Raw genomic sequence first — 23,220 nt, forward strand, 5'->3', positions numbered from 1 at the left:
ACATGGTGGGAATTGGAATACACCAACAAACGCATATCCAAAACCCGCTCCAAATATTGGTGATTCAAAATGTATTGAGTATTATTTGGCCAAGCCCACAAAATGTGACATTCCACTAGTAATTAACAATTAAGAAATCACTACTTGCGTAGCGCAAGCTAAAAGTCAAGTTTAAGAAGCGGTGTCTACGGTACCCGTAGAGGCACAAACCTTATCTTCAAACAAAAGCGCGAAACGCTTTCACCTCCCCAGTCAGTCCGTGCGGATCGCAACTCAGTGCAGCCTCATCTCCGAGAACGCCATTGAGAAAGAGTGAGTGAAAGAGAGAGAGAGCGAGCTAGAGTGAAATAGAGCAGATCAGAGAAAGAGAAAGGAAAGGGACAGAGCGACATACTCTGTGAAAAAAGTGTCCATAATTCGTCACCCTTTCTTTCTCAATTTCCATCACAAACCCTACCGGTGCTTGGATGAACCAAAACCTATCGATCAGTCAGTGCTACACCTGGATCTCCTGACCAGCTCCGAGCAGGCATGTCCCGAAGGAAGCAGAGCAACCCCAGGCAAATTAAACGTAAGTTTTACAGCCTCGCTGTCCTTCTGTTATCTACCAAAGCTTGTTGGAGAAGTTCAATTAGGTTAGTGAGGGACTAGTCACTTCGGCACCGATGTCAATTGGCAATCCCAGATTTAATTGATACTGTTGATGGAGTTTCGTTCATTGATAAATGAGTTATGTTTTTGATCAATCATATTCTGTCATAGGCTATTGCTGAGAAAGGTGTTCCATCTTTTCAAATTATGTGTTTACAAATATAGGAGGGAGACTATGTTATTTTAAAGTTTTATTGGTGTTTTCTTAGAAGTGGATAGTGTATTTTATCATATTTGACATATTATTTATGTCAAGCAAATCAGGATTCTGTTCTTGTGATTGTTATAATGTGCTGATATGATCTACAGACATAAAACACCTAAAGTTAAAGAGTGCATATCCTTTGCAAACTGTCTTTTTGGAATTCTGTTTCCAACTAAACAAATGAAGTATTATATCTTAAACCTAAGCAATAAAGCAATTATGTAGTAATACTAATGTCAGATGTACTGAATAACCTACGTCAAATGGGTAATGTCCCCCTTCACACACACACACACACACACACACACACACACACACACACACACACACACACACACACACACACACACACACACACACACACACACACACACACACACACACAAACTGTATAAATAAATTAAACCTAAATTAAAACTTTTACAATAACAGCATGAACCCTAATCATTCTGCAGATTAGTTAGTGATTGTGTCACTGTCAAAATATATAATTGGTTATACACAATTATAACTGGACAGGTTATATACATAAAAAAATACTGAAAAGTGTTCATGGTAATATAATAACAAAAATATATATGTCAAATACAATGGACAGTGTTTTTAATAGCACTACATGTACTTTTTGCCGAGTTTCATCCCCCATTTCAACAAAGCATTGTGCCTCTGGATCTCTGATAATTCAAGGGTTATTTCAATCACTTCAAATACTAACGCTTTGAGTGAAATACCATGTGGCATGAGACAGAACTGATCTATATGGATTTTATTTCCTGTGATTTTAAACAAGCTGTGAAATGTGTTTATGTAATTCTAAAAGTGGAGTTGAAATGGCTGGCCTAGCGGGCTTCCCAGTGGAAACGTTTCATACTAACAGTGGTCATAGCAACGTTGCATTTTAGGTCTGCTCTTTAGAGACTTGAAGACAACGGGGACTTTTTATTGTGCCTTTATTCATTTTGTATTGGCAAAGAGTCATCATATTCATCATACATTTCTTGTTATAAGCAGTGTAGTGAATTGTGGTGTTGAAGAACATTTGCAACAACCACCTATACCACCTATATTACTGTACAATACAGTCCTATGTGGTTATTCTATATTGACCTTGTCATTTAGCTGTATGACTGTCTATGTGGTTATTCTATATTGGCCTTGTCATTTAGCTGTATGACTGTCTATGTGGTAATTCTATATTGACCTTGTCATTTAGCTGTATGACTGTCTATGTGGTTATTCTATGGTGACTGTGTCATTTAGCTGTATGACTATCTATGTGGTTATTCTATATTGACCTTGTCATTTAGCTGTATGACTGTCTATGTGGTTATTCTATGGTGACCGTGTCATTTAGCTGTATGACTATCTATGTGGTTATTCTATGGCGACCGTGTCATTTAGCTGTATGACTGTCTATGTGGTTATTCTATGGTGACCGTGTCATTTAGCTGTATGACTATCTATGTGGTTATTCTATGGCGACCGTGTCATTTAGCTGTATGACTGTCTATGTGGTTATTCTATGGTGACCGTGTCATTTAGCTGTATGACTGTCTATGTGGTTATTCTATATTGGCCATGTCATTTATGTCGGGCTGATTCACTGGGAAATCCTTGTCTTCAGACTTGGGTTTATTTGAAGAGCAGGTAGGAGGAGACTCCTTTGGGATTTCTCATTGTTGTCGGACTTATAGACATGATGAGAAAAAATTATGAGTACTGTCCACTCTCAAGTTATTTTAGATAACTCAAAAATATTTTTTTGTTTCAATATGTGAAATAGTTATTCCAGTAATAGTGTGATTGGTAATGTGCATACAGCAAGAGGAAGAAATATATACTTTATTTATACAGTGTGTGTGTCTGTGTGTGTGTAAATTATGATTCTGTTTTTACATGAGGAATTTACTTAATAGTTGTTACGATTAGTCAGTAATTGATTAGTCAGTAATTGATTGCACTCTATATGGCTGTCAACAAAATGTACTTATATATTCAAGGAAGATTTTGAAACATTTATTTTTTTGCAGTATCAGCAAAATGGCAATACATTACTGCAAATGTCTATATTTTCTAAAAGATCTTCAGCGGCTTGTCACTCACTGTCACAGCTTGTTTTATGTATTTACAGTCTGAACATATTTTCCATCATTTTAGCATTTTAGGCAAGTTAAGAAGTTGATAGTTGGAAATATATTTTTCAGTACCTATAAATATATTTTCAAAGAACACTTAGAATTGGTTCTGATTACCTAATGTAAGTGGTATTATGGTTCTGAATTATGAACTTACCAGTTATAGATTAAATGCAAACGCTCCAAGACTATTGATGTAGACCGAACTATTGAGATTATATTTGTTGTAATTTGATAATAATACGAAGGAAAATTACTGTTTTTCTGCTTTTTCTGAGCATCCTCATATCCACTGTGACCCAGGCGTGTCTGAATTACTATGTCACGTGTAAGAGGTTGTTAATGAGAGGTGAGGAGTGAGGATACAGTGTTGAAAGAACTAAAGCCCTAGTTAGAAACAGAAAGGTCAGTGGAAGCCTCGATGTGTCCTACCCCAGGAACTAGGAGCTAGGGAAAGGCCTGAGGACCAGGAACTAGGAGCTAGGGAAAGGCCTGAGGACCAGGAACTAGGAGCTAGGGAAAGGCCTGAGGACCAGGAACTAGGAGCTAGGGAAAGGCCTGAGGACCAGGAACTAGGAGCTAGGGAAAGGCCTGAGGACCAGGAACTAGGAGCTAGGGAAAGGCCTGAGGACCAGGAACTAGGAGCTAGGGAAAGGCCTGAGGACCAGGAACTAGGAGCTAGGGAAAGGCCTGTGGACCAGGAACTAGGAGCTAGGGAAAGGCCTGGGGACCAGGAACTAGGAGCTAGGGAAAGGCCTGTGGACCAGGAACTAGGAGCTAGGGAAAGGCCTGAGGACCAGGAACTAGGAGCTAGGGAAAGGCCTGAGGACCAGGAACTAGGAGCTAGGGAAAGGCCTGTGGACCAGGAACTAGGAGCTAGGGAAAGGCCTGGGGACCAGGAACTAGGAGCTAGGGAAAGGCCTGAGGACCAGGAACCAGGCAATGCACAGAAAGTCAGCGCAGACAGTCATTCTAAAGGACAAAAAGGTTGTTGGGCGCAGTTTCCCCCCCATCCTGCATACATTGAGCCGTTATCTAAAATTGTGATTTATGCAGTATTTTAATATTTTGCTTATTCCTTCCCCTTGGGTGCTCTCTGAGCGGTGATAAAAAGGCGAAGCTGAAAGAGCACCATTAATTTGCTCCGATGACTGGGGAGATAAGGACAGATAATGGAAAAGATAAGCAGGGAAGATATACCATCAGAAACCCGATTATTACCATTAAAATTCCAACCCAGCAATCTGCAGCCGGCTGATAATTCCCTCTCCGTTTCCACCACTTTGGATGATAAGGCAAAAAATAGTCACTCAGTGCTCCTTGATTAGGCTGCCTGGATATCCCGATAATACTGTGATAAATTATGTATTTCCCCCTTGTTTTTTTCCTCTGAAACGTTACATCTGATTTTTTTCTTCTATATTTCTGGGTCGTCCCTGTATCCCCCCTCCTCTCCTCTCTTCCTCTCCCAAGAAGGGATAAAAACCCATACACTTTTATTGTAATAAGAGTTTGATAGAAAGGGGAGATAGTGGAGGAGGTGTTTTGTATGGGAGCACATATCAATGTTATCAGTCCATCTCCGTGGGCCAGCTGCTAGCTGCTGTTGTTTCTAGCCTTATCACCCCGTGCCAATATGCCAATAAATTGCCCAGATTGCCAGCAAGCCGCTCCAAAGCAGATCAGCTAAATTTGACAGAAATGATGGAAATATGGCTGATGCTCAGCGGATTGTGATTAGAGGAGAATATGTGAATTCCTTCAAGGCTCCCTCCTTCCCTCCCCCCTCTCACCTCTCTGTGGCTCCTAGTGTTATGCTGTGGTGTGTCCATACCTCTCCCACTGAGGGGTACATTTTGATTCTTAATAGGAAGGCAGAGATATGAACAGAGCTGAATGGAAAACGCCTCCCCTCAGAGTCATTTTTCTGTAAAATTGCTCCCAAAGTTTGGTGGCGTGTAGATGAGCCGAGATGATGTAGGGAGCCTCTTCCCCCAGTGTTGTTTATGGAGGAATCCTATTGGAAGGGTGTTGAGAGGGCCGTGCACAAGACATCCAATGTCAGATGTGCTCATTAAATTGACTTAGCACTCTTCCCTGGCCTAACTGTTGTCTTTACTACAGCACATGGTGCTCCCTGTGACTTCGTGAATTCCTGTTGCAGCGTTAACTAGCCCTTTACCAGATACGGGACTGCTCCTCTCTGCTGTTAAATCATTCAGTGGAGTCCAGAACTTGTACTGTGTAGAAATGAAACTACACTGTGATGAGTATGTACAGTATATGTTCATTCTAGAAGGATAACTACTATATTATATTTAAGGGTGTAGATCTATTTGACTGCTCAGAAAGACGTGATCTTACATCAGCATACAGTTTATCATATCAGGTGACATTTATATCTTTGAGCAGTATTTATCAGAGGAAACTTACAGTGGTTTGTATGGGACAAGGGGAGTGTTTACTGAATTGGTTGCCTACATTCTGTGTGTGTGTGTGTGTGTGTGTGTGTGTGTGTGTGTGTGTGTGTGTGTGTGTGTGTGTGTGTGTGTGTGTGTGTGTGTGTGTGTGTGTGTGTGAGAGAGAGAGAGAGAGTGTGTGTGTGTGTGTGTGTGTATGTGTGTGTGTGTGTGTGTGTGTGTGTGTGTGTGTGCTTGTCTGTGCATGCGTACGTGTGTGTGTCTTTGTTCGTACGTGAGTGTGTGTGAGACTGGGGATTATGGTCAACTTTAGGCTTGTGCTCTGTCATGACAGGTAATCTGCCTAGTAGAAGTGTTGTCTTCTATTTGACCTCTGTCACAGCTGAATCAACTTGTAAATCAACTCAAGCAGTCGGATGTTTTAGGGGGGAATCATCATATCTGTGTTCGGATGCCAGCCTCTCGTATTTAAGGGTTTCTTTTTCATTCGCCTGACAATCACGCTGCCTCTCTTGTGCTCCTCATAGATTTCTGTCATATGAAGAATGGTTGTTGAATGCCAACTTTCCCTCAAACATCTGTTCCCTGCCAATAACAGCTTGTGTTGTGTTGCTGATTCGTCGTCTTAGCTGAAGGATCCCGGTTCGCCTTCACTCTCTTTCTCAAGCACTGATGTTGCACCACCAATGTATGCAAATAGCATGCTGTCTCCAGTCTTCACATGATTTATGGCTATTTTATTTAACATTTATACCTTCAAGTATTGTTGTTGCGATTGTATGTCACATTGACGTTAAGCGCCCGTTTTATAGGCCACATTTCGGATATAACATTAGCAACTATGGAATGTAGAGTGTGGATGGATGTGTTTCCTTTGTTGAAAAAACTGCCTGCTGAAGAGGAGGCTGAGCTGAAGTTGGCATGGCTGGTGAGTGTGTGTGTGAGTGTTACAGTGGTGCTGCAGTGCAGCTTGAACAGCACAGTGAGATGTGGGCATTGGTCGCTGGGTCACTGGTTTCAAAAGGTGGAGGTCATTTCCTGGCACTGTTTCCTCTTTGTCTTCCTCTTTCCTGTAATTCCACCACCATTATTCCAGTGAATATTCACTATTGCGAGTCATTATCTGCTCCTTCATAATTGTCAATGGATTATTCAACATGGATTGTTGTTTTTCAGGATCTGATCACAAAAATGTGTTTCAGTTTTAGTGCTACTCTGCTGGCTACATAGATGGGTTAGGGTTAGATGGCTCAGTCCCTTTCAAAGAATTTCTATTAAAATGACATTTTCTGTCTTACGTCCCTTTTCATTTGCATGCTGTTGTAAATAAAATAAAAGAATAGGTAATTGTACCCCAACAAATCCTAATCGTTTGTTCCTCAGTTTATTTAGATTTGATATCAAGTGATGCCTTTTGAGCCCCAGGTAACAATTGACTTTCAGCCGTTTGAGTTAATAGCCTTGTCTCTAGCTTGTACGGATCAATATGTGTATTAATTAATCACCGCTATCAGGGGCCAGATCTGGTTCCATTTGTTGTTACATCAGCAAAATATCAATAGAGAAAGTGGACTCCCTGATCGTCATGGCAACTTCATCTCTTAGGTCAAAGAGAGTTTATCTTATCTTGCTGCCGAGAGTGGCAAACTGCTTAGGAATCTAGTTTAGACTCGAAGATCATCGATTTAAGCTTTTTTTCTTGTTGTTTCGGGGAGGGGAGAAAAAAAGAGGGCTGCATTCTAATCACAACAGAGATGTTAAGATTTGAATATTGATCACTCTCCAAAGGCCATTATAGGATAGCTATGGCCTCTAGTCCAGCTGTTGTTCAAGTACGTCCTTTTAAGACCCAAACAAGGCTTTGATTATCAGTGTCAGCGTGTCAACACGGAGTATGTCTGTATAGCTGTCTGACAGTACGTTTCCTACTGCTACAGACACAGGCTGAGTCTGAAATGCCATCCTTCCCACTATATAGGATGCCAAGTCAGACACAATACAATGTTTACAGACCAGTGTCTATACACATCCTGACACTTCTCTTCATCATGACACCATAAACATTCACATATATTATTTGGCATATTGAATAATAAGTAAATTGATAGATTGTGGTATATCCCTGTATCAGCCACATTTATCTTGGTGCACAGTTCATAAAAAACTGTATTGTAGATAACATAGCGGTAGACTCGTTTTTTTTCCGATAAAGTCTTTGTGTGTATTATGAATATGGCCAGTTTTTCCAGCATGTGACTTTGCAATGTGCATGTTGATATGATATGAATATAATCATGTGTGGGTCTGCGCATCATCATGATGTGTCAGGGAGGTGGACCAGGGTCTGGTCTCACAGGAAGTTGGCCTGGTGGTGTAGGGATCTGCTGGGTCCCTCTATGACTATGGCCCAATTGGTACACTATTCCCTATATAGTGCACTACTTTTGGCCAGAGCCCTGGTCAAAAATAGTGTACTACAGTATATAGGGGATACATTTGGGATGCACACCATGCCTCTACCTCATCAGCGGGAGAATAGTCCTCAGGCTAGGAGCACACAGGAACATGTTTTTCCTCCCTCTCTTTTTGCCTTCAGGACACAATTGCCTCATTTAACATTCTCTATTTGGCCCCTGCCAAGAGGGGAAACAGCCAGGGAGTAAAAGAGCCACCACACATCATGAATTCTTTCATTTAACTTGTAAATTCCCTTTCACCTTGGTGATGGCTGCACGTTTATCCGTCGCGATGGCTGGAGATATCGCTCAATTAAGGGCTTTTCTGAGGTTACTCCCCAATATCGCAGTTATTTTTGTCGTCTGACGTCATGTTATATTATGAATATGGATATTATGGGTTCTGTTTGGGCTTTTAAACAGCTTAGAAGATAAACACTTGCCTTCCTCTGTTCTATTCTAAAGCAGAATGTTCAAGGACTCTAGTGTTCTAGAATTTCTCTGGAAACTTTTTCCCACTGTGGAGAAATACAATTCCCATGTATATTTTGTGGGGAGAAAATGTTTCAATTAAAATCAAAATTGAGTTCTGTTTTGTTTCAATGGCCAAATGTTGTGTTAATAATGTGCTATTAGTTACAGGATGTTCACAAAGTCATACATTATCGCTGCAAATTTATTTTCTGGGGTGCCAGTTCCCTGCAGTGCAGGTTTGGTTGAATCCAGGCCCTTGAGGATAGAGGAAGTGACTCAGCCTAGCAGCTGTGAATATAAAAATGAGTTGTGAACATGATGTAATAACAAAAGTCTACAACTTTACCCTCATAGGAGCAACAAAGTCCTTTGTTTTTCTTTTCCATGACATATTAGGTGACTGAAAAGGGATGATTTAGTCAACATACATTTTTGACCAAGATATGAGTTGGCACGGCAGAAAATGAAGCCCTAATAGTTGTTACGTTTAAGTCTCTCTCTTGGCAGGAATTAGCCACGGCTGTGAAGGACGAGAACAGGGAAGATAGAACTTTGCATTTCTTGGGCATTAAGGATAAAACGCGTCAGGCGTCGTAGTTAAGGGATAGGTGGATACAGCGGATTAAGTAGCAAGCCTTTCAGTTCAATTTGTACATCAGAATTTCTCTGGGCCCAACAGCACAAAACACACAGCACTGCTAAGGGTTCACTGGAAAATCACTAATGACAAAGCTTTGTAAATAGATAAACAATTTATGTCAAATGTGCTGAAAATATAAAACGAACTTCAAAACATGTTAATACTTTAAAGAGGCTATGTTTTGATTCGCAGCATAGCGTGGCAGCAAAGCGCGTACGGCTGTTGACAGCCCAGTTTACATCCCCCTGATCAGAGGGCATATCTGCATATGATTAGCCTGGATGCACACAAATATTCATAATGGAATGATATGCCAATTGTCAGTGGCTGATGTTGATCGATTATGTTTTAAACGAGATTATGCAAATCAGATTGGAGGAAGACGTGTGTCTGAAAGGCTGTGATGAGAAGAGAGACGGGTTGTAAAGTGTTATTTCTCCTGTCCTGTAATTAGTCCCCAGCAGTTTGAACTATGTCAAATAAATAGCTCTGAAGTGAGATGGTGATGCAGAGGAATGGAACTGCCTACCTGCCTTTCAGAATCAGGCAGCAGTGGATCTCATCTCAAAGAATTCTAATCTGGTAATTGCTAAAGACTGGTTTGGTGACAGTGACTGAGTAGCTTTGGCTGAGCAAAATGCTTTGCCTTATTATATCAGATGTGTTTTTTTTAACCAAGGTTACACCAATCAGCCATTCCCCAGGCCCAAACCACAGATAGCTTGGCTAAATGCTAAGAGCATCCTCTCATTCAAGACATGATAGTTAGAGTCCCAGTTTAGTCTAACTGAAAACTATTGATTCTGTCTCTATAAAAGGCTGGTATTAACGTCCATCCCCCGTGATAAAATGGTGGGGATGCTTTAGTGGGTGTAACATGCTGGTCTACACAGACCTAGAGCCCAGAGCAGACCGTGGTCTCTCTGTGTGAACCATGTGTCTGGGATTCTCCAAAGAGACACATTTGACCATCATCAAGTTTCTGAAGCTTCTGTAACAGGATAACAACTGGGTCAGATGATAAGCTCGAGCAAAACAGAGGAAGAAAGTAGAAGAAAGTGATTGATTGATGTCTCTGGCTTTGCCGCCATCACAAGCAGTTGACAGTTAGTTTAGGATCAGATGATTTCACTCTCTAGATTGGAGTGAGGGGAAGCTAGGCAAATCTTCAGGACAAAAAGGTCAAGGGCTTCTCTCTATTTCTCCTTCTCTCCCTCTCTCTCAACAGCTTGCTTTGACAAACAGGGAAATGTTGCTAAGATTCGTTAAAAAAGACAGAACATACCGTCACAGCTGGTAATATTCTATGGAATGTCTGACTATAGTTGGAGAATGTAGCTCACTGGTCCTGTAGTCAGCATTAGCCCTAGACTGTACGATTTCCTTCTCAGTCATTTGAATAGAATTTTACTTTGGAGTGTTGAATAAGATGAACAACAGCTTTCATTTGCGGTAAATCTGTTCTTGTCAGCAGGATCTGATAATGCTATGTGGTACCATAGTATGAACCAGCTAACTGGTGAGAACATGGAAGCTGTTTGAGGTGGAAACTACAGCAACTCTCTCTCTCTCTGTAGTTTCTGAAGGGGGTGAACATTGAACAGTGACAATGGATGATTGGATGATTGGATGCGTACTGTAAACAAACACAATCCACCACAACCCTCTACGTCTACATCATCCTCAGCATCATCCCTTCCAAAACCACCAGCAGAGAATCCTTTCCCAGTACAGAGTTCAGTGCAGAGTTCAGTCTTTGTGAGATGTGGTAAGATACTGGACCTCCAAGTTAATAAGGTATTGTCTAGTCCACTGCTCTTTGATTAGTGTGAAGTCACCTCCATATCCAGTTAGCTGGTCTTAGAGTCTGGAAGTCACCTCCATATCCAGTTAGCTGGTCTTAGAGTCTGGAAGTCACCTCTATATCCAGTTAGCTGGTCTTAGAGTCTGGAAGTCACCTCTATATCCAGTTAGCTGGTCTTAGAGTCTGGAAGTCACCTCTATATCCAGTTAGCTGGTCTTAGAGTCTGGAAGTCACCTCCATATCCAGTTAGCTGGTCTTAGAGTCTGGAAGTCACCTCTATATCCAGTTAGCTGGTCTTAGAGTCTGGAAGTCACCTCTATATCCAGTTAGCTGGTCTTAGAGTCTGGAAGTCACCTCCATATCCAGTTAGCTGGTCTTAGAGTCTGGAAGTCACCTCTATATCCAGTTAGCTGGTCTTAGAGTCTGGAAGTCACCTCTATATCCAGTTAGCTGGTCTTAGAGTCTGGAAGTAGTCTGGAAGTCACCTCTATATCCAGTTAGCTGGTCTTAGAGTCTGGAAGTCACCTCTATATCCAGTTAGCTGGTCTTAGAGTCTGGAAGTCACCTCTATATCCAGTTAGCTGGTCTTAGAGTCTGGAAGTCACCTCTATATCCAGTTAGCTGGTCTTAGAGTCTGGAAGTCACCTCCATATCCAGTTAGCTGGTCTTAGAGTCTGGAAGTCACCTCCATATCCAGTTAGCTGGTCTTAGAGTCTGGAAGTCACCTCTATATCCAGTTAGCTGGTCTTAGAGTCTGGAAGTCACCTCTATATCCAGTTAGCTGGTCTTAGAGTCTGGAAGTCACCTCCATATCCAGTTAGCTGGTCTTAGAGTCTGGAAGTCACCTCTATATCCAGTTAGCTGGTCTTAGAGTCTGGAAGTCACCTCTATATCCAGTTAGCTGGTCTTAGAGTCTGGAAGTCACCTCTATATCCAGTTAGCTGGTCTTAGAGTCTGGAAGTCACCTCCATATCCAGTTAGCTGGTCTTAGAGTCTGGAAGTCACCTCCATATCCAGTTAGCTGGTCTTAGAGTCTGGAAGTCACCTCTATATCCAGTTAGCTGGTCTTAGAGTCTGGAAGTCACCTCCATATCCAGTTAGCTGGTCTTAGAGTCTGGAAGTCACCTCCATATCCAGTTAGCTGGTCTTAGAGTCTGGAAGTCACCTCTATATCCAGTTAGCTGGTCTTAGAGTCTGAAAGTCACCTCCATATCCAGTTAGCTGGTCTTAGAGTCTGGAAGTCACCTCCATATCCAGTTAGCTGGTCTTAGAGTCTGGAAGTCACAGCAGATTTTAGGTACAACTGTTTACTAAAATCTAAAGTCATCCAAAAATGATAATGGCTATACTTTTCGACAGCCACAACGATGCCACTGTTTATGTGATATTGTGATATCACACACACACACACACACACACACACACACACACACACACACACACACACACACACACACACACACACACACACACACACACACACACACACACACCCACGGCCTTATGGAAATGATTATGAAGGGCAGCATGGTGATGATTCAGTAATGTGAGTGGTGTGTGTGATGCAGTAGAACCTGTCTCTTCAGACAGCCAGGCTGGGCCGTCTCCATTTAACAGGACTCTATCGTCCATTAGCTTTGTCTAGGGGACGCTTTCAACATCAGGGTCTCACTTGGAATGAAGTGGCTATGATAACAGCAGTCAAACTGCACTATTATGAATCAGTTCTTTTAATCATCTTCCATTGAAAAACCATTCCTCCTCTATTGACTACAACCACTAACCTGACAAAACATGGATTAGCCCAAAGAGATGTTCAGACAATAGAAACCATCCATCCAACCATCATTAGGGAAAGCAACCACTGTTTGTTTGAAGTGGTTGAAATGACAACCTTCTTGTCAAAGACTCCTCCAGGAGAATAAAAGGGATTTATAATTAACATAATAATTATATCCTATGTGTTTGACCTATGGTGTCCCGTTACAATGCTTCAATCCTTCAGCAATGCTTGGCAAAGCGTGATGATAAAAACCCCATTATACACAGTGAAAAGGTAATGCACTTTATTTATCAAAGATGTTTGTCAGGCAATGTTGTTATTTGGGTGAAGACCAATATAGTGAAGTTTTTGTGTTATTTGTAGCATTTTGCCCAGATATATTTTAGTTCAACTCATATCTTTCCAATGTCCCTACAAGTGATGTCTAAACAAGGTGGCTGGTTTTATCTGAAATGCAGTTCTTGGTTTCATGTAAAACATCTCATTCTGGGGCTTAAGCTACAGCTGCCTTATCGTTTTCCCTTATTTCTTCCTAGTCATTTATTTCAATCCCCCATGTTTCTATGTTTCACTCTCCTTTCATTCCTGTGATTGCCTTTCATAAGTTCAAACGCTCTACAACACTTCTGGTAACTTTAGATGTGTATTCACTGTGGTCCAACACTAGTTATTGTATTGTACTGTAGAACATAGAGTGTCCAGCTCTGTCTTGAGCCTGAACTAAGACGTTGAAAACATCATGACCTAAATCAATGATGAATAATAACAGAACAGAACAGAAGCATCCCCTAAGCAGGTATTGTATAGGCTACCTACAGTAGGCCTACAGTGTGTGTGTGAGAGAGAGTGTGTGTTCATACTGTACCTGCATGGTGCTCCTCTAACGGCTCTACTTCCTGTGGTTGCTTTGGTCTTTGTCTGCCACCTATCAGCGTATCAGCAGTGTGTCTGAGGCCCAGTTGTATAATGCACCATTTATGGCTTTGTGGGGGGAGACGGCGGCCGGGCAGCAGAATCGCCCCAGGCCTTCCCCTCAGTGAGTGGATTAACATCGGCCTGCTTTAGCGCTACTCTACCACGGTGTGAAATCTGCCCCGCTCTGGGTCCAGGCGACGGACCCCACTACCCCGCTCCCCCCCTCAACGCAAAGCCTCTCACAGCCATCTGTGAAATGCAGAAACTCTGTGTCTAAGTTGAGTTCAGATCCCAACCGCCAGCCGTGGCGGGGCCAGGAAGCAAATGGGCAGGCAATTGATGGTTGGGGATCAGCTCACTGATGTCGTGCCGCGTGTGCAGGAACCCTGCCTGCCCCCCCCCCCCCCCCCCCCCCCGCACCGCGGGCGTGTTGGAGGAGGTCTGTGGCTCTGGGCGCTGGCCGAGAGATCTCTGCCTGGTTCCTGCTTGCAGGTCCAAATCCCCCCTCTGTGCATGCCTGCCTGCCTGTCTGTGTGGAGGCGGTGGCACTGCTCCCCTGAGCCCATGCCCAGTCCTTTGAAGATAAGATTTTGATACAGAGTCCCTTTCGGTACGTCGCTAGCTAACGGATGCTCTTTGTGTGTGTCACTGCCCATGCCTGGCCTCTGTTTAGAGCCTGGGGCTACAACTCTTGGTCATAAGGAATGTGTAGGCTGTATTTAGGAGAGGGGTGGATAACTACCCTGATAATGGGTGCTTGGGATGTTAATGGTTTAAACATTAGTGATGTTGAACCACATTGAGTTGTTGATTAGTCTCTGGTGTCAGACTTGTGTTCATCATAAATGTCTCAAAACAGATATTTTCTGTGTAATTTGTTTATCTCAAGTTTTGTAGTTGATTTGATTTTGAAGTTGTTTTTATCCATTTAGGGTCCAGTACACAAATAATTATCCAAACTGTTGAATCTGTGTTTCGTCTCTATTATGTTATGGTGATTATCTGATGGCTCACTCTCTGGCTGATTGTGGGTTTCTTGCCCATATTTTAACATTGGAGAGTCAATTTCAACACTTCTCACTCTCAACATCTGCATGAAAAAAAGAAGTGGAGAGAAGAGAGCTCATCATAATCAGTTCTTTTGTCAATGAGGATCTCAACTCAAAATATTCCCTTGATTTTTTTTTCATCCTGTGGCTTTGGAGTTCAGATCTGTGCATAATGTCTTGTGATTGCATGGCATTACGGAGGTTTGTGAAAGCCGTCTCGCCTCTGAGTCCAGCACCACTAGCAGCAGCACATCTTTCCATCCATACACACACACACACACACACACACACACACACACACACACACACACACACACACACACACACACACACACACACACACACACACACACACACACACACACACAGGCTGCTCATCAGTGATGGAGCGTTGATTGCTTTTTGATACCCATCCAATATGGACGGTGTCCTGCATACATCAGCTAATTAGAATGTACTTACAGTGTCTGTGTGATAGCATACACCCAACACTCATCATCAGATCTCATGTCCAAGTACTCTGTCTGTCTGTCTGTCTGTCTGTCTGTCTGTCTGTCTGTCTGTCTGTCTGTCTGTCTGTCTGTCTGTCTGTCTGTCTGTCTGTCTGTCTGTCTGTCTGTCTGTCTGTCTGTCTGTCTGTCTGTCTGTCTGTCTGTCTGTCTGTCTGTCTGTCTGTCTAACCACACTCAGCTTAGTCACTATGTAAATCCCCCTGAGTGGAAAAGCTAGCAGAGCTGAGAAAAAAGCCAAAAATTAAAATTCAATGGAAGAAAAAAATGAAAAACAAGTATTCGCTGGAAGCAGTTTGCAAGAGCAACTTGCAAGGTAAACAAATATATTTATGGAGGCAGCAAACTCTACTTCGGAGACTCCCAAGACGGTGCTTTAACCATGCAGACAGGGCCCTCTTGAGTAAAGATCAGTTGGAAGTTGGAAAAGAATACAACGGCTGTATCCATGGAGTAACAGCAGTGTGTGTACTGTAATTGTTCTCTGTCCACTGTCCATGTCACTGTGACTCTGTCTCCTGCCTGTGTACAACTAATAGACATACTGTACGTTTCTGTGTGTGTGTGTCTGTGTGTGTGTGTGTGGCTGTGTGTGTGTGTGTGTGTGTGTGTGTGTGTGTGTGTGTGTGTGTGTGTGTGTGTGTGGGTGTATGTGTGTGTGTGTGTGTGTGTGGGTGTGTGTGTGTGTGTGTGTGTGTGTGTGTGTGGGTGTATGTGTGTGTGTGTGTGTGTGTGTGTGTGTGTGTGTGTGTGTGTGTGTGTGTGTGTGGGTGGGTGCCGTTCCAGAAACGTACTGAGAGAATGTAATGGGGCGTCTCTCTGAAATGTATAGCCATCCTCAACAGCCTTCACACATCATAGTGGTATACACACACACACACACACACACACACACACACACACACACACACACACACACACACACACACACACACACACAGCGGCTCCCAAGAGTGAAAGAATAACGTGCAGGATGTGGAAGGAGGGGAGTAGAAACAGAATCTCACTGCTGTTTCCTGAGGTAATCTTGACTCTGATCTTAATTCCAATAAAACATTTATTTTTTTGTATGAGCCAGATCAAAATGCACTCGACTCCTCTGGTATTTCTGGGGTCATACTTTATTGAATATCATTTCAGATAACAAGTGTAATCCTTTGGGGGAAGTGATGTATATTGACCAACTCAGTAATAACCTGCCTATATCTGAAGACCATATACTATAGTAAAAAGGGTGAATAACTGTTTGTGCTCTCTGATCAATCAAATAGGACTTCCAGTACTGTATGATACACCCAGATCCCAGAAGGGGACAACACTAATATGTACTGTACTGAAGATTAACAGCATCTTATTCTTTAACACCGCTTTGATCAGCAAAACCTAGGCCATAGGTGGCAATGTTACATTAGTCTATTTATATTATTGAATGTAATATATCCAATAGCTTAAGTCCTATTTATGACAAATGATTCTCTTAATTAACCCTATGGGAATCATTTCATTTGTCCCATCAGTGTCTGCATCTATTGGCAGAGGAGCAGCCAGGGGACCTGTAAGGATAGGGATGGTAGTGTTTAGGGTTCTACCTCCAGCTTGTTGTCTTCCGTCAGTCAGTCAGTGAGAGAGACGATGCATCCCTCTTCTCTCAGATAGTTCATCTCATCAGGGTCTGTGTGTGTGTGTGTGTGTGTGTGTGTGTGTGTGTGTATTATCTTGACTGGCCAGACTCATGACCTCTTGGCTCTGACAATGGCCCCAGGACTGAGGGACAGAACCAGGGAAGTGGAAGGAGACATATCTATTGTGAAAATACTTATTTTCAATTAAATTCATTAGTAATATTAATATACATTTTACTTTGGCTATCGTATATATATTTATATAGAAGAGAAAAAGACAGTTGAAGAGCCTCATGCAACAGTGCACAATGACGTGAAACATTTGTTGAATTGAATGCAAATGTAGCCTACGTCTTGGGTTTTTGGGCTATTTGGGAGTTTTCCACGTCTGACAGATATCTCTGTCAGTAGGCCCAAGGCCTAACATATGGAGTGAAAAACACAAGAAAGAAAATGTCTGCCTGATACGCTGAGAACTGTACAAATTCATGAGCCATCAAAGACTGCAATATTTATTTTCCTTTGCATTGCAAAATAGAGAAATGAATGGCCCAGCTTCCCCTGTAAAGACAAACTTGAAAGCAATCACCCAGAGTTCTTTAAACCTTTTCTGTGTTGTGTATTATGCAGCGTTCTACTGTCTATGTAGTCTATGCCGTCTAACTGCCTTTTGAAGTCCTACTCCCTGACTGTACAGTATTTGCTTTTCACCAATTCTTTCCCACTGTGTCTCTGCTGGTTTGAAAGTGTGACCGATCGGGCGGTGAAAGCATCTCTATCAATTCACTTTGCTTCTTGGCTCCTCGGCTGGAGGAACAGCTCCAATTGGTCGTTTAGTTAGTGGTTTGTAAATGAATAACATGCAGGTCAGGGTTGTTGTCCGTGTTGGCCTAAGGTGAGTCTGGTGGAGCAGAGCAGAGAGGAGCAGAGTGGGGCTCCAGATTGGGGACAGGAGGGAAGGACAGATGCCCCTATTACAGCCCTGCTGGCCCAGACCTCCCTATCCCTGCTGGGGTGTGATCTTAGTACTACACCACAGGCCTGGGAGACGGCCATCTTCCCAAAATCTCTGACAGCAGCCTCTTTAAAAAATGTTTTATTTAAAATGTGTTTGTGTGTGTGTGATCGCGCTAAAATAGAAATCAGTGACTGCTGAGTTGTTCAATGATGTCCATGACTCTCCATCTCACCCTACCTCTCTCCCTCTCTCCAACTTGTTATTTTTCTGTTACAATGTCTTTGCAGTGTGATACAGTAAGCTTGTCATACAGTGCCTTCAGAAAGTATTTGCACCTTGGCCTACAGCCTGAATTTAAAATGGATAAAATTGAGTCAGTGGTCTACAGACAATGTGCCATAATGTCAAAGTGGAATAATGTTTTAAATTTTTTTCAAAAAAAGCTGAAATGTCTTGAGTCAATAAGTATTCAATACCTTTGTTATGGCAAGCCTAAATAAGTTCAGGAGTAAACATTTGCTTAACAAGTCACATAATAAGTTGAAAGACTACCTCATCTCTGTACCCCACATATACAATTATCTGTAAGGTAGTTGTTTGAATTTCAAACCAGGGAGATTTTCCAAAGCCGCGCAAAGAAGGGTACCTATTGGTAGATGGGTAAAAATATAAAAAGCAGACATTGAACATCCCTTTGAGCATGTTGAAGTTATTAATGACATTTGGATGGTGAATCAATACACCCAGTCACTACAAAGATACAGGAGTCCTCCGTAACTCAGTTGCCAGGGAGAAGAAGTAATCTGCTCAGGGATTTCACCATGAGGCCAATGGTGACTTCAAAACAGTTAAAGAGTTTAATGGCTGTGATAGGAGAAAACTGGGGATGGATCAACAACATTGTAGTTACTCCACAATACTAACCTAAATGACAGAGTGAAAAGAAGGAAGCCTGTACAGAATAAAAATATTACACAACATGCATCCTGTTTGCAACAAAGCACTAATGTAATACAACAAAAAAATGTGTCAAAGCAATTCACTTTTTGTCCAGAATACAGTGTTATATTTGGGGCAAATCCAATACAACACATTACTGAGTACCACTATCCATATTTTGAATCATAGTGGTGACTGCATCATGTTATGGGTATGCTTGTAATCGTTAAGGATCGGGGAGTTTTTCAGGATAAAAAATCCTAGAGGAAAACCTGCTTCAGTCTGCTTTCCACCAGACACTGGGAGATTGAATATCTATGGTAAGAATTAAAAATGGCTGTTTAGCAATGATCAACAACCAATTTGAGAGAGCTTGAAGAATACAAATAAATAAAATTGGCAAATATGGTTCAATCCAGGTGTGCAAAGCTCTTAGAGACTTAGAACGACTTTGTCATTATGGGGTATTGTGTGCAGATTGGTGAGAAAAAATATGTATTTAATCCATTTTGAATGTCAGGCTGTAACACAACAAAATGTGGAATATGTCAAGGGGTATGAATTCTTTCTGAAAGCACTGTAGATTCCACTGAATGAAGAGATACATGCAACTCAACAAATTCCACTGGCTATTTTTTTTAAGCGTGCCACAAAGTGGCTGGCCTATTTCTAACACCATTATCCTGTGAGTCTCTATGAAAGAGCGCTCCTTTTCTCTTGTGAAGGTGTGGGTGAGGAGACGGGAGGGGAGGGGACTGCGTAGACCCCGGCCGCATGGTCGTTATCTGCACCAGATGCAGGTTGACTTCAGACTTTCAATGGAAGGTAAAGAGAGGGGAAATTAATGAGAGCCATAAAGCCAGTAGGATAAATAATTAGGCAACCAAACAACCATCCGCCCCAAGATCCATGCAGCCACAGGAAACTCTGCCTCACTCCTCACTAACTTTCAGTTTCCACTGTTTGTCAAAGCTGTGGCTAATGTCACTTTTTGTCTTTGGTGTGTTTTTAACTCTATTTACTTTTTGGCATGAAAGTCAGTGCTGTTACTCTTCATGAATAATCACTATGACAGGCCTCTCCGTCCTGCCAACGGTAATTGGTCAGATGACTTCCTATTTGAGACATTCGTTTCAACGTTAGACAGAACGCTTGTGACAATTCAGTTGTCAAAAGGTGTGTTTGTAAATCAGTGGGAAGAGAAGGTGTCATACTGGAGTGAATGTTTGTGTGGAGTAAGCTGACGTCGTCATGCATTTGACATGTCCAGTGTTCACAGTTAGTTGACATATTAACCTCATTTTAATAATCCATATAATTCATTTATACTTCCGTGCCGCCTATTTTATTTGGAGCTGCCAAGCAGACTGCGCCTGCCTTGGTATACTATCACTAGGCTTATGCAGCTAGGTTACTGATGTCATTGTATTGAACTGATGGTTTCTCTAGCACGTCCTCCTTGGGATCCAAGATAATGTTGTAGCATTAGAGGACAAGACAGTGGTAATGTACTAGCGTATATTACATTGGTATGTTAACCTGCGGTGTGTCTGTCTGTCCCGGAGGATTGTGTGTCATTGCTATGTAGACTAGATGGAGAAACATGCTACTCCACAGACAGACAGACAGACAGACAGACAGACAGAGACAGACAGACAGACAGACAGACAGACAGACAGACAGACAGACAGACAGACAGACAGACAGACAGACAGACAGACAGACAGACAGAGACAGACAGAGATCAGTGAGAGACTTACATTATCCTGTAGCAGTCATTGATGGCTATTCATGGGTCTGCACTATAATCTGTTTCTCTAATCTCATTCAGAGATATAAATAAACAAGTAATGCTGTAAATAAAAGAGAGAAAGCACATGGGTGAGCATCGCAGGGATTATGGTAATTTTGAGGATAAGTAGAGGTGTTTAAAACATGACTTTTTAATAGGGGAGGAAGTAACTTCCTTTAACAGATCAGTTTGCACTGTCTGAACTCTATACTGGAATTAATATGCAAATAATTAACATAGAAACAACACAATTTCTGTAAACTCTATGCATGGATGCATGCTGCAGTAAACAGGTTTTTAGACATCTTTTAAACTCATTATAAAAGTAATAGGAATGCAATGTTAAAATGGGGGTTGTCTTAAATCACCCTCCAGTGTGAATGTGTTCCTCTAGTAATGGAGAAGGTAGTACACAGCACACACATTCCCCTGGCCATTCTATTGGTCAGAGAAGCTCTCGTAACACTTGTTTAGCTCTAGATGAATGACTACCTTCTTAATGATCAAAGCGTCAATAGTGGAGGATACCTACCTTCTGAATCAACTCACCCACATATGCCAGTTGATTTCAGGGCAGTTTTTCGTTCCACCTAATCTCTTCCAACATGACTTTTGGAAACTCTGAAATCAATTATGTGTTCTCTACCCAAATGAAACGCAAAAAAACGACTATATAACTTGAAAGTCGGCCTAGCTCACCTTTGACACGCTGCATTACAAAGGGAAAGGGAAATCACACTGCATACCTGATCCATAAAACCCTTTCAAATGGATTGCAGGGCCTGGGATGGATCCAGTCCTGGCGCTAGTTGTGGCATTGATGGCACAGCCCTTGGGCACGGGGATACTTGGCCTGGACAAGATGGACGGTTCCTGGGCCCGTATCAGTGGGCACTGGGCTGTCCTCGGGGAGCTTCTAAGCCATGCCGTCTGAAGAAGAACTGATGGCTTTGGCAGAACATGTGGACATGCTGTGGTTTTTATTTCAGTCAAAACAGCCCCGATGCTATCGCCTTCAGTCACCCAACCCAACACAGGCAGCAGCAGCAAGCTGACCTAAATGATTTTGCTTCACACAAGTTCTTCTCTTTCAAAAACGCATCAAATCGGAACTGAAGTTTTTATTTTGTTCTCCCTTTAGAACGACTTTTGCCTCATGAATTGTTGTTTCATCTCAGGAGACTATCGTTAGTATCACCCCTAAATGTTAAAATGTATAGAGGAACACCTTGAACTATCTAACTGGAAAGTTATATTGCTGCATCGAAAATGATTCCAGTATGATAATTATCAACACCTACCAAGTTGTTTCTACTACGGGAGAATATTGACGGCTTCAACTCTTTCAGAAGTAGTTAGTTGATACCTATCCACAGGCTAATGGAACCGCCACCTTTGATGAGAAGTTGAAACGAGTGTTGCTGTGTAGGCTTGGCACAATACTAGACATAGCTGGAGGGGCTGTGGCGCAGAACAGAGCAGAGAGGAGCGTAAGGGATCGAGACATTTAAATGGGCCTCATCCAGAGGTGACAAGTGCACCGTGTTCTCTGAACTGTAGGTGTGAGCCCGGTGCTGTATCTGTCTTTCATTATCTTTTATTTTCCTATTATTTTAAATGGACGGTATTTTTTTTCTACTAGAAGGTTTTTTGATATCCATTTAGATTGGAGGTTCATTAAAAAAAGCTCAGACAATAGAGTGACTTCTAATTAAGCCGCACTGCATCTGGCCCCTGGCACCCTATCCCGGTGTTCCATCTATTTTGCTGTGGAGAATTCATTTGTTTCTTAATTAAGAAAAACACCAATTGCGTGAAAAATCTGCTTATGGTACCTGAATCCTAATGAGTTAAGTAGTGAGGGGGAGAACTCATTCCAGTAGCCCTAGAAATGAACTGGGACATGATAAAAATGAACTAACTAGCCTTGCATAAATTGAAGCTGAGGGAGAGAAAATGTTCCATCATCATGGCCAAGACAATATGCAAACTATCTTCAAAGAAATCAAATTGCCGGAATGTTTTCATTTGCATGTATTAACTATTACCATAATGAGTAGAAGTGACATTGGACCCGGATTGTGTGTCTGTTCGATTGATAACTCTGCTGCATCTGTAAATAGTCTCCCCGCAAAATGATGCTACCAGTCAAATCAGCGTTGAACTGTGGAGAGGTTTTTATTTTTTTTATCAGGAAGACAACCTTGTACAAACCTGCTGCAGTGTTGAATCTGTGTCATCATTCTGTAACCGCTATCCTTAAACAGGAAGCAACTGGGAGACATTGTCTTTAAGACACTGCTGCGGAGGAGAGGAGAGAACCTGGCTGGGGGCAGTTCCACGAGGCTGTAGCTGGACCCAGAACCAGATTCAGTAGGCAGGGAGGCACTATGCTCCTCCATCTCCCCCACATGTCTCAACCCTTCCAGGATACCAGCAGCTCACTTATCTCCTTCCTCAACACCCCACCATAGCCCACGTTGGAGAGTCACGGGCAACCAGCCAAAGATACTGATGTTTTTGTACTGCAGGCGTCATGCAAAACATTTCAACTGTCTTAATATTCCAAATCATTTTTTCAACATGCTATTTCGGAGGATCAGCCGCTTGGGTCAAATTATTCAATTAAGTGTCTGTTTATTGCTGATACCAAAGCTGGGTTGCAGTTCTACTTATCACCTTTTCTGCAGATTGGTGTTCTCGCAGAATACCACCATAAAGATTGCCTCCCTGTAATTAAAATGGCACAGAGACAAATCTGGCACAGGGGCTAAGACACGGGGAAATGAGGGAGGTAGGGGGAAATTGCAGGGGGCTACGTTCTCTGTCATCCAATGAAAAAGTTTGGGCTACAAGCGTTTAACAAAA

The 23,220-nt window shown here is 42.2% G+C and overlaps 1 protein-coding gene across 1 annotated transcript in view; it reads left to right on the forward strand.

Annotated features, from left to right (window-relative positions):
• The first annotated feature begins 229 nt into the window (after positions 1-229).
• LOC115180983 (zinc finger protein ZFPM2) overlaps positions 230-23,220 on the forward strand; it is a 127,090-nt gene continuing 104,099 nt past the window's right edge. Inside the window, exon 1 of the mRNA XM_029743105.1 lies at positions 230-571. Coding sequence (XP_029598965.1) covers positions 532-571 — 40 coding nt within the window. The 5' untranslated portion in view covers positions 230-531. The remainder of the gene's footprint in view (positions 572-23,220) is intronic.

Source organism: Salmo trutta, chromosome 3, assembly GCF_901001165.1.
Source record: "Salmo trutta chromosome 3, fSalTru1.1, whole genome shotgun sequence".
Lineage (NCBI taxonomy): Eukaryota > Metazoa > Chordata > Actinopteri > Salmoniformes > Salmonidae > Salmo > Salmo trutta.